This window comes from Oncorhynchus nerka, linkage group LG19 (genome assembly GCF_034236695.1).
Source record: "Oncorhynchus nerka isolate Pitt River linkage group LG19, Oner_Uvic_2.0, whole genome shotgun sequence".
NCBI lineage: Eukaryota > Metazoa > Chordata > Actinopteri > Salmoniformes > Salmonidae > Oncorhynchus > Oncorhynchus nerka.
In genome coordinates this window covers 30,066,516-30,084,164 of record NC_088414.1, presented here as the reverse complement: position 1 = coordinate 30,084,164, position 17,649 = coordinate 30,066,516, and the positions used below count along the sequence as shown (strand labels likewise).

Here is a 17,649-nt window from a genome sequence, read left to right as displayed (position 1 = left end):
GGTTGAAGAGCATGCATTTAGTTTGGGCTAAGCCCTATTCGCACGGGGCTAGTATTACTAGACAACGTTGCCGTTGTAATTATTACACCAGAATTTCCATTATTCCAGAGGACGGTTTGGATGGGATTCGTTTTTTCCAAACTGCTCCCTGTAATTATTTCATTTTTTCTAATTAATTGACACCTGGAGTTTTATTTTCTAGGTGTGAAGACAAGTCCAGACGATAAAAGGGCTACACTGATAACTCGAGCTTGGTTCCCACATTTCTAAACCATACCAAACCGTCTTTGGTATAGTGTCGAAATAATATTTGAATTGAGGAAGTGTGATCATAATCATTAGGATATTTTAGCGATCCGCATTAGACGTCCTAAATGCCCCACAGCCTTCAGATGTGAGCTAAACAGTGCACTTGCTCTTGAGATGCGTTTTAAGTCTGTGGATGCGAAAGTGAACTTATTATTTCCCAACATTTAGGTCAGTTGTATGCTGCTTTGCGATCTATTAACAGAAATAGTTTGACAATATTCAATTCATACTCACAAAACGTATGAACAAAAACATTCACTGTGAAAGTTGATACATGTAGGCCCTTCAAATATTTTGATGATGCGCAGCACTTCATTCAATTTATCGAATCCGTTATAGTTTTCTTGCTCAAACTGTTAGAAACACCTGTCAAACTCAGACATTTATCTCAAAACACAGGGATGTCGATTCGCATAGGTCTAATATTATCAGAGGACCTTTGAGTTCGCCACAAAAACAGTACAAATTACTGACATGGCAGATTCGGACGGGACTAAAATGACAGATGTGGTGTTTTGTGCTTGTGCACATAATTACATTACCCGACCACACCCAGTAAAACTAATCCCGTCCGAACAGGTTTTAAGGCAAGGACTGCCTCCGCAGCATTGTTCTCAATCCCAATATGATGGTTAATTTTGCTAGTATGCACATAGCAACATAGGGAAAGGCGCATTAATTATACTGCGCACTGAAGATTGTTTCAGAACCGCATATAGTGACCATATCCAACGCGGGATAAAGCGCATTTGTTATAAAATAATTTTGGATTTATTAGTGTTGCACCATTATTTTTTTACATAATATAGGCATGTACAATTTCAGTATCACATGTCTTAAAGTGATGGACTGTGACATCCCCGTGGCCTCCGCAATGGATTAGTCCTCTGAGACAGGCGCGAATCAGGTGCGACAGGTGTCTTGCGACTGCTTGACTACATGCTGACCACACCGCTCCATCGCATGAGTTGCAAAATGCTTGCGAACGCCAAAGTGCGTCTGCATTGCTAAGCCCTAAAATGAAGTCTGTTTTATGTGTGATGCTGAACACTGTGCAATTCCTGCATATACCCACATGCCATCTCCTCATTGGTTATACCCACGTGGGTGATTAAAAGTTGGTCGGTTGTGGTAATACATCTTATTATGAAAGTTAGATGTTAATCGCCATATAAAGTCCAAAGAAGAAAAGGCCTGGAAGGAGGAGAGATGACTAGAAATGATTCGGTTGACCGTTTTATGTGTTGCTTAATTGTCAGAGTAGAGGACCTTGTGCATTTCAGGTAAAATAACAACTCAACGTTTATGTCCCAGGACAAATTAGCTAACAACAGCAAGCTAGCTGGCTAAATTGCCATACATGTTTAATCCTTTTCGACCTGTCCCCAAATTAATATAATTGGTTTGGAGTTTTTGCCATTTCAACCTGCGTCTTTTGATCGCGTTTGGTGTGGGGGGACAAACTCTATTTGCACACGATGGCACACGCATGCGAGTGTCCGGGTTTGGGCATGGTAGAAATCTCTGTCGACCAAACAATGGACCTGTCGACTAAATGGGGTCAGCCTTAGAAAAAATCTGGTGAGTTTTTTCACAATGCAGTGAACGCGTCACCTTTATATAATTCTGACAATCACACCCACACTAAGAACACGACTCACGCACTCTAATCACTGGCACATCTGAAGTCAGGATGTGATGCGTGTGGAGGGTCAAAGCACATAAATAACGGAATAAATCAGGGTCACGTGTGCAAGCTGGTTAATATATATAAGGCTTGACTTTCATACCCATTCACTGCATTTGATAAGGAGGAGGATCAGGACATTATTCCGTTGACTCAAAGGAAATTATGTTCTAAGAACATTGAAAACGGTCTGTTATGCTCTCTACAAAGAGTTGTCAAACTGTGTCTTCATGAAGTTGGATTGAAATCATGGAAATGGACTTCCCTCTAGTTGAAATGGTCTACTTTTTTCATTGCACGCATAGAACAAGATGTTTTCTGCATATGTGAAGATAAAAAGAAAGCGTAATAACAACTGAATTGTAGAAGAAATCCATGATATTGTTTATATACAGTAGCTAGTTGGAAGGGAGAGACATGGTGAGGGAGTCATTCAGTGAGTCAGGCTCCAAGGCCTGCCTTGCCCATGCTAGTCTCTGTCCACATGTGAAGGTCGTCACAGAGAGAGGGGCCCCCAGGCCAGGCAGGAGCTGGCAGAAAGCTGTTGGACTAGTCAATGTGTGACCTTTCCACACTGTGTATTCCACAACCTGCCACTATGATGGAGGTGTGTTGTGTGGACGTGTTGTTAGACAGAGTGCTTCAAAGGTTTCCTTTCAACAGTGTAATAGCCTTTTAGCTGGTGAATAGTTTTTATACCTGCTGTTGAAGAGCGTATTATTGTGTTGAAAAGGTCTCAGGAACACAGGACAGAGTGGGTGTATACGTGTGATTTAGCCCAAAGCTGATGTAGGATGTCACTTAATCACATTGACACTGTCTCTGTCGTTGCTGCAAGTAGGGCTGTGATGGTAATAGCAAAGAAATAAAAATGTTTTTTTAGATGCACATTGCCTCCTTTCCTCTACTCCTGAATGCATGTGCTGCCATAGAAATATAATTAATTTGTCAATGATGGTATAATGGGTGGACCATTGCGAGTGTAACTATAGCAGCATCTCATTAGTGGAAACCAAGACTGTTCTCAGGGCAGGCCTGGTTGTAGCTAGCACAACTGTCCGTGATCAGTAGTACCATAGGGCAGCGCACAATTGGCCCAGCGTAAACCCGGGCTAGGGGAGGGTTTGGCCGGGGGGTGGCTTTACTTGGCTCGTCGCTCTCTAGCGACTCATTGTGGCAGGCCGGGCGCCTGCAAGCTTACCTTGTTTATCAGGTTAACAGTGTTTCCTCCGACACATTGGTGCGGCTAGCTTCCGAGTTAAGCAGGCAGGTAATAATTAAGAAGCGCAGCTTGGTGGGTCATGTTTCGGAGGATGCATGAACTCGACCTTCGCCTTCTGAGCCTCTTGGGGAGTTGCAGTGATGAGACAAGATCAAAATTGGGGAGAAAAAGGGGGTAAAATGTTTACAATATTTCTCGTTGAATAATAACACTTTATTGAAGAACTTATTGAAGAATCCCTACTGTTGACCAATCACCGGCAACGGGGCGTAGACTTCGGCTACTGACTTCAGCTTGCCTCAACATTTTCTTTAAAAAACCTTGCCGAAGACCAAAACGTCACAAAATGTTGTCATCAGATGGGAAGCATGCAGACGCGTTTAGACTCCACTGTGGGTTTTAACGACACCATAATTGTCCTATTTAGCTAGCATCAGTTTTTCCTCAACATAAGAACGTTTAAAAAATGTTGCTGGAGTAATGACTTTGTATTCGGAATGTCAAGGAAGCAGTCTAGAAACCATCAATTTGACCTGTAGAAAATGTGATATCATTGCTACATATTGCTATTAAGCCGGGTGAGCATTATAGTTCTGTGGCATATTCATTTAACATGTATTTGTCTGGTTTTACCCCCAAAAAAATATTTTCCTGGGAGGAATTTACATTAAATCGATAGGAAATTTAAAACGTGCTGTAACATTTTCTTTATGAAGGTAGACAAATAATGATTTTAGGGATATACGTGTTTTATTGGCAGGAAGGTTGTCATGAAACGGTAGCGCTGTCGTGTAGTGATTGAGTTAGGATCATCCAGTCTCGGTGTACCAGTCTGGGCAGGGCTATAGGGAGCAGGTTGAGCCCCTCCGGAATGAGGCCATGGTTCAGGACAGATAGAGAGCTGCTCTGTGTACTGTGGAGAGACCCTAACAGGCTGGTCTCTCTCTCTCCCTCCTTCCCAGGGATTTGACCAGCTGAGGATAGAGGGATTACTGTGTGATGTCACGCTGGTGGCGGGGGACGGAGACGAAGCCTTCCCAGTGCACCGCGCCATGATGGCCTCCTCCAGCGACTACTTCAAAGCCATGTTCACAGGTAAGACGATATGCCTCTGTCTCTCACCCGCAGCACAAATCACAGGATGGGATAACAGCATATTGTGTTTAATGTTCATTAACAGACTGAGTGATCAGAGAATTAGCCTGCTTGTCACACATCCGTCAATCACTCTCCACTCTGGGGCTCTGTAGCTGTTAGCATTGTGTTGTCTGGTTGTTGCGAAAATCTCCTTCTGATTGAAGCATTCTGTCTGTCTGTGTCTGTCTCTGTGTTTCTGTCTGTGTATCTCTGTCTGTCTCTGTGTGTCTCTGTCTCTGTGTGTCTCTGTCTCTGTGTGTCTCTGTCTCTGTGTGTCTCTGTCTGTCTGTGTGTGTCTCTGTCTGTCTGTGTCTCTGTCTGTCTCTGTGTGTCTCTGTGTGTCTCTGTGTGTCTCTGTCTCTGTCTGTCTCTGTCTGTCTCTGTCTCTCTGTCTGTCTGTCTGTCTGTGTGTGTCTCTGTCTGTGTGTCTCTGTCTGTCTGTGTCTCTGTCTGTCTGTGTGTCTATGTCTGTGTGTCTCTGTCTGTGTGTCTCTGTCTGTGTGTCTCTGTCTGTCTGTGTGTCTCTGTGTGTCTGTCTCTGTGTCTGTCTCTGTCTGTCTCTGTGTGTCTCTGTCTGTCTGTCTGTCTGTCTGTCTCTGTCTGTCTGTGTCTCTGTCTGTCTATGTCTGTGTGTCTCTGTCTGTGTGTCTGTCTCTGTGTGTCTCTGTCTGTCTCTGTCTGTCTCTGTGTCTGTCTCTGTGTCTGTCTCTGTGTGTCTCTGTCTGTCTCTGTGTGTCTCTCTGTCTCTGTCTGTCTCTGTTTGTCTCTGTCTGTATCTCTGTCTGTCTCTGTCTGTCTCTGTCTGTCTCTGTCTGTCTCTGTTTGTCTCTGTCTGTCTCTGTCTGTCTCTGTCTGTCTCTGTCTGTCTCTGTGTGTGTCTGTCTCTGTGTGTGTGTGTGCCAGCCATGGCAAATCAGAAGGGCGTTGTTGGTCTCTGTCTTGTTTCTCCTGCCTGGTTGATGGAAATATTATTAACGTGTCAATCCCCCCGAAAGAGGCTTCTCCCAAAGTGCTTTCTCTTTAAGCACAATGTGAATCCTCCAGGGTTTGAGATTCTGCTATTTACTTCCTCTGTCATCTCTACAATCTGACAAGCTACACTACATGACCAAAAGTATGTGGGCAACTGCTCGTCGAACATCTCATTCCAAAATCATGGGCATTAATATGGAGTTGGTCCCCCCTTTGCTGCTATAACAGCCTCCACTCTTCTTGGAAGGCTTTCCACTAGATGTTGAAACATTGCTGAGGGAACATTCTTCCATTCAGCCACAAGAACATTAGTGCGGTTGGGCGATTAGGAAGCACAGAATTGTGTAGAATGTCATTGTATGCAGTAGCGTTAAGATTTCCCTTCACATTTCCCTTCACTGAATCTAAGGGGCTTAGACCGAACCATGAAAAACAGCCCCAGACCATTATTCCTCCTCCACCAAACTTTACAGTTGGCATTATGCATTCGGCAGGTAGCATTCTTCTGGCATCCACCAAACCCAGATTTGTCCACCAAACTGCCAAATGGTGAAGTGTGATTAATCACTCCAGAGAACGCGTTTCCACTGCTCCAGAGTTGGAGGCGAGCTTTACAACACTCCAGCCGATGCTTGGCGTTGCGCATGGTGGTCTTAGGCTTGTGTGAGACTGCTAGGCCATGAAAACCCATTTCACAAAGCTTCCGAAGAACAGTTCTTGTGCTGACGTTGCTTCCAGAGGCAGTTTGGAACTCGGTAGTGAGTGTTGCAACCGAGGACAGACGATTTTTACGCACTACGCGCTTCAGCATGTGGTGGTCGCGTTCTGTGAGCTTGTGTGGCCTACCACTTAGTGTCTGAGCCGTTGTTGCTCCCAGACATTTCCACTTCACATTAACAGCACTTATAGTTGACCTGGGCAGCAATTTGACGAACTAACTTTATGGATTTTATACACCTGTCAGCAACGGGTGTGGCTGAAATAGCCAAACCCACTAATTTGAAGGGGCGTCCACATACTTTTGTATATATAGTAGAGGTCGACCGATTATGATTTTTCAACGCCGATACCAATTATTAGAGGACCCAAAAAAAGCCGATACCGATTAATTGGCCGATTTTCTTTTAGATTTATTTGTAATAATGACAATTACAACAGTACTTTATGAACACTTATTTTAACTTAATATAATACATCAATAAAATCAATTTAGCCTCAAATAATGACACATGTTCAATTTGGTTTAAATAATGCAAAAACAAAGTGTTGGAGAAGAAAGTAAAACTGCAATATGTGCCATGTAAAAAAGCTAACGTTTAAGTTCCTTGCTCAGAACATGAGAACATATGAAAGCTGGTGGTTCCTTTTAACATGAGTCTTCAATATTCCCAGGTAAGAAGTTTTAGGTTGTAGTTATTATAGGAATTATAGGACTATTTCTCTCTATACCATTTGTATTTCATATACCTTTGACTATTGGATGTTCTTATAGGCACTTCAGTATTGCCAGTGTAACAGTATAGCTTCCGTCCCTCTCCTCGCCCCTACCTGGGCTTGAACCCGGAACACATCGACAACAGCCACCCTCGAAGCATTGTTACCCATCGCTCCACAAAAGCCACGGCCCTTGCAGAGCAAGGGGAACAACTACTCCATGTCTCAGAGCGAGTGACGTCACCGATTGAAACGCTATTAGCGCGCACCCCGCTAACTAACTAGCCATTTCACTTCGGTTACACCAGCCTAATCTCGGGAGTTGATAGGCTTGAAGTCATAAACAGCTCAATGCTTGAAGCATTGCGAAGAGCTGCTGGCAAAACGCATGAAAGTGTTGTTTGTATGAATGCGTATGAGCCTGCTGCTGCCTACCATTGCTCAGTCAGACTGCTCTATCAAATATCAAATCATAGACTAAATTATAACATAATTAACACACAGAAATACGAGCCTTTGGTCATTAATATGGTCGAATCCGGAAACTATCATTTCGAAAACAAAACGTTTATTCTTTCAGTGAAATACAGAACCGTTCCGTATTTTATCTAACGGGTGGCATCCATAACAACCTTCAATGTTATGTCATAATTATGTAAAATTCTGGCAAATTATTTTGCAACGAGCCAGGCGGCCCAAACTGTTGCATATACACTGACTCTGCGTGCAATGAACGCAAGAGAAGTGACACAATTTCACCTGGTTAATATTGTTTGCTAACTGGATTTCTTTTAGCTAAATATGCAGGTTTAAAAATATATACTTCTGTGTATTGATTTTAAGAAAGGCATTGATGTTTATGGTTAGGTACAGTCGGGCAACGATTGTGCTTTTTCGCAAATGCGCTTTTGTTATTTAAATCATCCCTCGTTTGGCAAAGTTGGCTGTCTTTGTTAGGAAGAAATACCTTTTTTTTTTTTTTTTTACCCCCTTTTCTCCCCAATTTTGTGGTGTCCAATTGTTAGTGCTACTATCTTGTCTCATTGCTACAACTCCCGTACGGGCTCGGGAGAGACGAAGGTTGAAAGTCATGCGTCCTCCGATACACAATCCAACCAAGCCCCACTGCTTCTTAACACAGCGCGCATCCAACCTGGAAGCCAGCCGCACCAATGTGTCGGAGGAAACATTGTGCACCTGGCATACTCTTAACACAGTTCGCAACGAGCCAGGTGGCCCAAACTGCTGCATATACCCTGACTCTGTTGCAAGAGAAGTGACACAATTTCCCTAGTTAAAATAAATTCATGTTAGCAGGCAATATTAACTAAATATGCAGGTTTAAAAATACATACTTGTGTATTCATTTTTAGTAAGTTATTGATGTTTATGGTTAGGTACACGTTGGAGCAACGACCGTCCTTTTTCGCAAATGCGCACCGCATCGATTATATGCAACGCAGGACACGCTAGATAAACTAGTAATATCATCAACCATGTCTAGTGATTATAAGATACGTTTTTTATAAGATACATTTATTGCTAGCTAGCAACTTACCTTGGCTTCTGACTGCATTTGTGTAACAGGCAGGCACCTCGTGGAGTGTAATGTATGGCAGGTGGTTAGAGCGTTGGACTAGTTAACCGAAAGGTTGCAAGATTGAATCCCCGAGCTGACAAGGTAAAAATCTGTCGTTCTGCCCCTGAACAAGGCAGTTAACCCACTGCTTCTAGGCCATCATTGAAAATAGGAATGTGTTCTTAACTGACTTGCCTAGTTAAATAAAGGTACAATTAATTTAAAAATACTGCTCAAAAAAATACTGTTAAATAAAGGTGTAAAAAAAGAAATCGGTGTCCAGAAATATGAAAACTTGAAATCGGCCCTAATTATTCGGCCATTCCGATTAATCGGTCGACCTCTAATATATAGTGTACCTTACCTTGAATTAGACATCGGGCCTTTTCCCCAGGCGTTAAGGTTTTGATTTGCCTTATGCTTTTAGCAAAAATAATAAGGCTTTTCACAAGACAATGCAAATATTGCATTCATCACGGAGATGAGCCTGGGGTTGTTTAGAAATGTGCTTTATTTTATTGTACAATGCCTGGGAAATCATTTCTGTGAACAGCAACGATATTCAGCATTTCGTTTTTTCTTTTATTTCTTCTTGTTGTAGCTTAGCAACTGCCTCACTGATGACGTGAATAGAAATAACTTTGATAGATGGAGTTATTCCCCAAAAGTTAGGCAATATCATGTCCTTTTCTTAACAGCCAAATTTGGAAAGCCTTAATACATGTAAGTGGTTCAACAGATATTTGACAAGTGTGCAGCCTATCTGAGAGGTTCACAAGTGTTGTTGAGCTGAAATAGATGTGTTAAGAGGGAAGTGAGTCACAGTTTATGCCTGTAGTAAGGAGGGGAAGTATGCTGCTGCGACGCTGGGCAAATGCTTTTTACTGCAACTCACAGCCCTTTCTGGGTGAATTATACAACAGTCTCCAGGCTTTGGCGAATACATTTCCTTTACATGCAACCATAATGGTAGATGTGTGAAAGCTCGGTGAGGTGGCGTCTGTTTCTTCGGTTAGCCTTGACTGTCAAAGGTAGAGCTCATAGGTGATGCAGTTCTGTTTTTATCTGACTGGTGCATTGTATAATGCTCCTCTCTCACCTCATCACGCAGGTGGAATGAAGGAACAGGATTTGATGTGTATCAAGCTTCATGGTGTCAACCGAATAGGCCTGAGGAAGATCATAGACTTCATCTACACGGCCAAGCTGTCTCTCAACATGGAGAACCTGCAGGACACACTGGAGGCAGCCAGCTTCCTCCAGATCCTCCCGGTGCTAGACTTCTGCAAGGTCTTTCTCATATCTGGGGTAAGGAACCTAACACAGCCTGCTCAGCCATCTAGCTCAGCCCTTTAGAACCAGCCCGGGGGGTTATACTCAGCAGTTTAAGATATCTGACTACTGTACCCTACTGCTTACTTTAATATCTACATTTGGTCTGCAGAAAAATCACTGTGTAAAATGTGTTTGTGTAGTGTTTCTGTGTGTGATTGAGAGTGGCTGCTTCTCACTGCTTCCCCTCTCTCCTTGGCTGCAGGTGTCCCTGGATAACTGTGTGGAGGTGGGGCGCATCGCTAACACATACAACCTCACCGAGGTAGACAAATACGTTAACAACTTCATCCTCAAGAACTTCCCCTCGCTGCTGGGCACGGGGGACTTTGTCAAGCTGCCCTTTGAGCGGCTGGCCTTCGTTCTGTCCAGTAACAGTCTGAAGCACTGCAGCGAGCTGGACCTGTTCAAGGCTGCATGCCGCTGGCTCCGCTATGAGGATGGGCGCATGGACCACGCCCCCAAGCTCATGAAGAACATCCGCTTCCCCCTCATGAACCCCCAGGAGCTCATCAACCACGTGCAGACTGTGGACTTTATGCGCACAGACAACACCTGCGTCAACCTCCTCCTGGAGGCCAGCAACTACCAGATGATGCCCTACATGCAGCCGGTCATGCAGTCAGAGAGGACGGCCATCCGCTCAGACAGCGGCCACCTGGTCACCCTGGGCGGCGTCCTGCGCCAGCAGCTGGTGGTCAGTAAGGAGCTGCGTCTCTTTGACGAGAAGGCCCACGAGTGGAAGGCGCTGGCGCCCATGGACGCCCCCCGTTACCAGCACGGCATCGCCGTCATCGGCAACTTCCTCTTCGTGGTGGGAGGCCAGAGCAACTACGACACCAAAGGCAAGACTGCGGTGGACACGGTGTTCCGGTACGACCCGCGCTACAACAAGTGGATGCAGGTGGCGTGCCTTAACGAGAAGCGCACCTTCTTCCACCTCAGCGCTCTCAAGGGACACCTCTACGCCGTGGGCGGCCGCAACGCTGCTGGAGAGCTGGGTTAGTTTAATTCACCAGGCTCGGTTTATCACGCTGCTTTTAGTCCTGCTCTGATGCTTAACATGTCTGGGTATATTTGGAAAGGGACATCTCACAGGAAATGGTCAAATGCAAGGCACAGCAGTTGTCACACCTTGATGGTGTAGCACAGGTGGCTGTATGATTGTGGCATAGCCCTGGACCAGGCAGAGTGTAGGATGAGATGAGGGAGGGCTAGCTGCAGCCAGACCCTGTGAACGACTGCAGCAGAAACCTCAAGGTGAAGGAGGTGGTGGTCAGGGTGGAATGTTTGTAAGTAGCATTGCAGGATACTGTGATCTGATGTCAGTGCTCAGCTCAGCACATAGACTCTCATTGCAGAGTGCCACCCTACTACCTCGATGCAGCCCTGTAATTGTAGGGGACAGGCTGGCCAGGTCATGCTATCCGCTCTGCTCCTCTGGGCTCTGGGTTGTAATTACCACATTGGGCATGGGTCCTCGGGGGGGCCCCCCTGCACGTGCGTGCATGAGTACACTCTGAATGGACAGTCTCCTTGGCTGGTTAGTGCCTGTTATCATTGGGAAGCCAGTCTGGCACGCAGACATTCAATCACTTGTTTCAAACACAGAGTTCAGCCTTTTAAACATAAATCGTTTTTGATGTAGCTATGCGGAGGAGGGAGGGTTTTGAAACTTTGATTTGTTCCTGAGGTTCTGTCAGCTTATTTTAAAAGATTTAAAGAACATGAAAGGCTCCCCTCAGTCAGGGTGGTTTGAGAGTACAGGATGGTGATGTGTGTGCGTGCGTCTACAGTGACACACGCTAACACACAACCATTTGTTAACATAAGTTCTGATGGATGATGTGGTTATATTTTCAGGTTTAAAGGACATCCATCCTGTTTATACCTCTATGGCCTCTCTCCATAACTGTCCATGTGAAGGCCTGTCATATTAATCCACTGAGACAGCCAGAGTACAAACATGTGAGGAACAATGACAGCACAGCTATCTCTGATGTTTGAATAATTCATTTGTAGGACCCTCTTGTAAATATAACAGCATGTAAAAGAAAGCTCTTGAGCACTCATTTGCATGTATACCTTAAAGCACCAAGCACTCTAAGGACAAGTGAAAATGTACTTAGCTGGGGCTATGACTTAATTTTTAAGCTTAGAATATTTTTCAGAATGCATTCTTGCAAGTCATCAGTTATTGTTTAGGAACTGTGTAGGAAGTAGTAGATAGAGAATAGAGAGAGAAAAGATGACTGATTAGTAGGGTTCTAATGAATCACTAAATGCCTGGTGCTGCCGTTTTAGTCTCCCAGTAAAGTTCGCTAAAGATATGTCTTCTTCTTGGAATGATATGGACTGTTAATGTTAATTAGGCCTAGGCTGTTTCCCTTTGACAAGTTCTCACAGGAAATATTGGAGAAGTGAACACTGGCCGTAGTGAGATAATGATGACAACGTGATGTAGTCATGCTCTGAATTGGAAACCATCCATTTGGTCCACTGCGACTGCTCTATCAGAACTGTAGCCAGAGCTCTTTGTATCTGGGCCTGGGTTAAACCCTATAGGTAGGTCCCAGGGATTAGATCCCAAGGGTCAAATCAGCACCATGTTGGCACATAGGCTACCATTATTTCCCAAACCCGGTCTTCTGGACCCCAAGGGGTGCACTAATCATCAAGCTTTAATTATTTGAATCAGCTGTGTAGTGCTAGGGCAAAAACCAAAATGTGCACCCATTGGGGTCCACAGGACTGAGTTTGGGAAACACTGGTAGCCTATGTGCCAAAACGGTGCCGATTTGACCCTTGGGATCTATTTACTTCTATATTCAGCACACAAAGTACAGGTTAGTAAGGAGAGTGGAGGGTCAGGAAAGATGCTCTTGACGAAGTTGGAATTAGAGCTTTAGGAGATGTTAAGTGGTTATAGGGAGAGGTAACTAAACTAGTGTTTCCCCTATATGTATTTCGCAGCGGGGTAGCCCACTTACCCATTCAAAGTAGGAGGATACCTTTATTTAATTTTTGTAATTATTTTTTGTACCCTTTTTCCCGTCCCCAATTTCGTGGTTTCCAATTGGTAGTTACAGTCTTGTCCCATCGCTGCAACTCCCGTACGGACTCAGGAGAGGTGAAGGTCAAGAGCCATGCGTCATCCGAAACACAACCCAGCCAAGCCGCACTGCTTCTTCACACAATGTCATGCTGTGGGCCAAAGATTTAACAACAAAAAAGTCTTACACTAAAAGGACATTATCATTTTCACAATTTCAGAGTGTTATTTCAACCTCCTAGTGTGGAAATATGATGAAAATCACGTTTTTGACCCCACTGCCCCTTTAAATAAAATTAAAATTAAAATAAAATATTTTGCTCTTCATTTGCCTGACTAATAACGATCATCCAAATGTCCATGACTGTCAGAGCCCTAGCCAGGGCTACGACAAAGGAGGATTGAGTGTTTGACCTGATCACCTGGACAGTCAGGTGGTATCTAAAACCCCATCACCCTCCAAACCAACTTCTCCTTTAGACTTCCTGATAATATCCTTTCTACTTCCAACTGCCATATGGAGACTCCTTAACCATTCTGCCCGGGTGCCAGCCAGCTTGAGAAATCAGCTTTGCCCTCTGTCTGGAAACTTGATTGGACAAATCATTTTCTAACCTGACAAATCACTGCACAATTGAGAGGTTCCAGATGGAGTAGAGTGAAGAGAACATCCCAGTCTAGCACCATACACACTACTGAATTATGATAAGAGCCTTCAAGTGGAGTGGTACAGAGTAGGCCCTAATTATGTAATGGGGAGTAGATGCATACTCCCTAGTCTCTCGGTATAGACTAGAGTCACTGCAGGGTAGGGGCTGGGGAAGGGGCTAGGGAGGGGAGTGGTGGTTGGTGGGGGGATGTCTGCTTTGTATATTTAGGTTCCTGGTTCAATAGCTCCCACACTGACACCCTCCAAGGCTGCATTTGCATCTATGTTTGTTCTCCTTAGTTCTCTCTTGAACTACTTTCCCTTTAATACTCTGTTTGTTTTCTCGTCTCTTTCTTCCCCATGCAGCCACAGTGGAGTGCTACAACCCCCGGACAAACGAGTGGACGTACGTCGCTAAAATGAACGAGCCACACTACGGCCATGCAGGGACGGTGTACGGTGGTTACATGTATATTTCAGGTACGTTAGTCCTATTAGATCCGGGGTTTGGTGAACTTTTGTACTATGGTGGATAGTAGATTGACATAGGCTAATGCTTTTGCTGTTTGTTAGCCTACTTATCTTGTTGGCTGATGAAAAGTACATGTGGACAGTTCTTCTAACATCTTCAATATGCGTCTCAGAATTGGATAAGAAGGACGCACACCGTTGCGTTCCCGATGTGTCTGTCTTCACTTGAAGCCTACTTCGGAGCTGAGATGCCTATGAAAAGGACCCGATCAATTGCGGTCATTAGCTAATAAGAATTGAGATATCTGACAGAGCTATGTGAGGGAAAGGCGCTTCAATGCACGGCGATTGGCAGCCGGGAGAAGGGAATTATAATTATTATGTTCAGCCCAAGGGCAAAATGTCCACTTTGGCCAAAGGCATGGATTTTTTTTAGGGGGCATCACGGCCTCACAAGGAGCATACCACTGGGAAATTCGAGGTCTGGTGAGAATATTATCAAGTGCTTGTCAAATTGTGATTGAGAGACTGATGAAGTGTGTGCAGCCTGTGCAAGAAACAAATCCGAGTTCATGCTTTTCATGCAACTATTTTCAAATCATTAGAGTTGCATCATGCAGCCTTTCTTTGTTGTTGTTCTTTGTTTCTTTCTTTCCACTCAACACAGAATATCAGCATGCCCACACTCCCTCAGAAATCGTTTGGAGAAGATGTTGTTTCTATTTTATTCAGCTATGTTCAATTGTGTTCTTCATACTATAAAATAATGCGACAGAATTCTAAGCAAATGTTGTCTGCTTAATGAACTAGTGTAGCCCACAGCCATATGGCATAGTCAGATCAGGACCTAACATAAGGACAACTCAGAGTATGCTATTCTGTTCTTCTGGAGTAGACTGCATTTTCTTCATATCATGTTGCTTTAGACCTGTCTAAAATAAATAATGGATTTATTCGACTTTTTAAAATGTAGATGTTCCAAAGGTCAGCATCAGTGGTTTGTAGGCTATGTGTGGAAGCCAGGAGATTGTAAACATGTTTGTTAATTAATGGTCAATTACCGCGAGACAGTTATTTTCTTGACAATCACTGGCTGACAACTTCATGACCGCCACATCCCTACGTGGTACCCCAATGCGGCACACCACAAACTGAGCATTCATTTTCCAGAATCAATGTTCATTCATACTCCCGTTTTAGTAGTGTCTTTTCTGTGTGGAATCTGAGTAGTTGAGACGAGTTAGAAAAGGTAACTTCTCTTTTACAATAAAATAATATCTCTGTGTTTCAGTGTCGATATGACCCATTCTGTTTGACCAAACCTCAAATTTAAATAGCGAGTTGAGGCCACTTGTCAGAGAGGAAGATGTGATCTCTCAGCTGTGTTGGTGTGAGAGGCGGGGGGGCTTTGTGTGTATGTGAGAATTGAAGGTGTACACAGCACAGGAGACGAGACCAAAAAGACAAAACGAGGACAAATGGACTTAAAAGGTAACAAAAACCTTGATTTATCACCCAAAAACATACATTTGAATGAATTGGATATATCCCCCTACTGTGATGTCAGTAAAGCACCCTTCATTAGAAGGTCATACAGTGGCATCCTGCAGACCTCACCCCCTCCCTTACACATCACATTGCTGGGGTCCAGTTCTCTGTGATGTTTTTGGGGGGATATTCTAAAGATGATTGGAAGTAATGATTGTGTAGTTGTCTGACTTTGGTGCTACTAAATCCCCTGTCTCTCTGTTGGAGTCAGCCCTGTGCTTGTTTACTTCATAGGATTGAAATCAAATCCTGCCTTAAGGAGAGATGAGCCCCAGTTTCCTAATGTGCGACTAACACAAAGTGATGCTGTACAGGGCAAAAGAGAGGGAAGGATAGACGAGTGAGAGAAATGGGAGGGACAGGTTGATGACTGTGTAGGAGGTGCAGAACCATAGAGCCACAACACACAGGCAAGGTTATGTTCATCTCTCTTGGCCTCTGGGCACAAGTGTTCATATAAGCGTAACCCAGCCACCTACCCCGAACACCATAACCCTCCATCACCCAGTGGCATCTCACCTGCTCTGCTCCAGCCTGAGCCTCCATTAAATAACAACATCGGCTTGGTGGCTCTAACATTAGCATTTTAGCTTCCCAGCCGAGGGGGTTACTGCCTCATCCTCCATGTCAGGGGTTCACGTTTTGGTCTTTGCCCTAGCACTACGCCGCTGATTCAAATAACCAACTCATTGTCAAGCTTCGATGATATGAATCAGCTGTGTAGTGCTAGGGCAAAAAACAATACGTGCACACAGGGTAAACCCTGGTCTATGTTTTTCTGTCTCTGGTTGGCTTATGGTCCGACTGGCACCTCTGGGTTCCTTTACTGAGAGGAAACGGGAGGGGTAATGGTGTTTGAACTATTAATACACCAGAAAGTCAACTTCCCTCCCTGTGAGCATCTCTTAGTGTCATCCTGATCTCACTGCACGTGTACCTCACTATAGTTACAGTAGTCTGCCTGGAGGAACTGAGCAATGGTTAGGCCTAAATATCTCCACCTTCCCAGATAGATGTCTGTACTGTAGAACTTAATGATTAAACAGGCTCCCATCAAGCACAGAGGCAGGCTTCATTCTTCCAAGGTCACTGGCAACGTGCACGGATGAGATTTTCTGACAGCCTGCATGTTATAACCTCTCACTAGTGATGGTAGTCAGGTGGAGTTGAGTCATTTTTTTTGCCTGTGTCTCTGTCCGGGAGCGCACCCCGTATCTCAGGGGTCATGACCTCACTGTGCAAGGTGACTCACATGGGGGTGCAGGCTGTGTTTCGCTGTCGGTCCAGATAAGGTGCTGGGCGGTGGCTGTGCTGGCGTGCTGTCTAAAGACATCCTGTCAGGTGAATGGAGCTGACACGCTGAGTCAAGCCGCAGGTCATCATTGCTCTGCTCTCGCTCTCAGGGTGGGGCTCAGACCCCTAGCCAGCACGGCTTCACATTACCACTACTGTCACACAACACAACGCTACTGGAAATCACGGGGGATGTGGCACCTTTACTTCAGTCTGGAGTACAGTGACCACTGATTCACTTATTTAAATAAAAACATCTAAATATTATGATCCCAAGAAATGTATTTTATTTTCCTCTTGGTTGTGTTTTGATCTGTAAAGAAGGATTTATTTTAATAGGATTGTATACTATTTCCATTTTAGCTGCTCTACAGTATATCTCTCTGGCTTAAACCAACTGCCTCCTGAAGCTGCCGGCCATCCTGTCTATTTATCATCATTGGGTATTTTTGGAACTTGCTGACCCCATGGTTTTGTCTCTCCTCTGTGTTCCCCGCCTCGATTCTTTGGGTCTCATTTGTGCCAGCACTGTGCTTCCTCCAAGCAGGTTATACATTTTTACGACGGGTCAAAGCACCGGCACAATTTTATCTCCACGAATAATTAGAGAAATGTGCCAGGAAAATGGCAATCATTGTGAGCTATCAAGAGGGCACCTCGATCAATGAGCTCAGGTGTCTTTGAAAGGACAACCATTTATACTGTCTTCAAGATGCAAAAGATACTAATATTTTTAAGCATCTCCGAATGCTTGCAGTTGTTTTCTATGCAAAAGCTTTTGCCTGTGTTTTTAAATGAAAGCTCAAATCATCTTTAAACTGTGATGATACACATTCCTTAATTAAAGGCTGTAATTAATAGTAATAATAAATGGTCATGGTTAAAAAAAAGGGTACCTTTTACCCCCTTTTCTCCCCAATTTTGTGATATCTAATTGGTTGTTAGTCAGACATACAGTTGAAGT

At 44.2% G+C, this 17,649-nt stretch overlaps 1 protein-coding gene across 5 annotated transcripts in view; it reads left to right on the top strand.

The window, feature by feature from the left end:
• Positions 1-17,649, top strand: part of LOC115101365 (kelch-like protein 13) — a 68,999-nt gene that overhangs the window by 45,291 nt on the left and 6,059 nt on the right. For all 5 annotated transcript variants that reach the window (XM_029620787.2, XM_029620784.2, XM_029620786.2 and 2 more), the window contains 4 exons: positions 4,181-4,313; positions 9,452-9,648; positions 9,878-10,673; positions 13,740-13,853. In XM_029620787.2, coding sequence (XP_029476647.1) covers positions 4,181-4,313; positions 9,452-9,648; positions 9,878-10,673; positions 13,740-13,853 — 1,240 coding nt within the window. The remainder of the gene's footprint in view (positions 1-4,180; positions 4,314-9,451; positions 9,649-9,877; positions 10,674-13,739; positions 13,854-17,649) is intronic.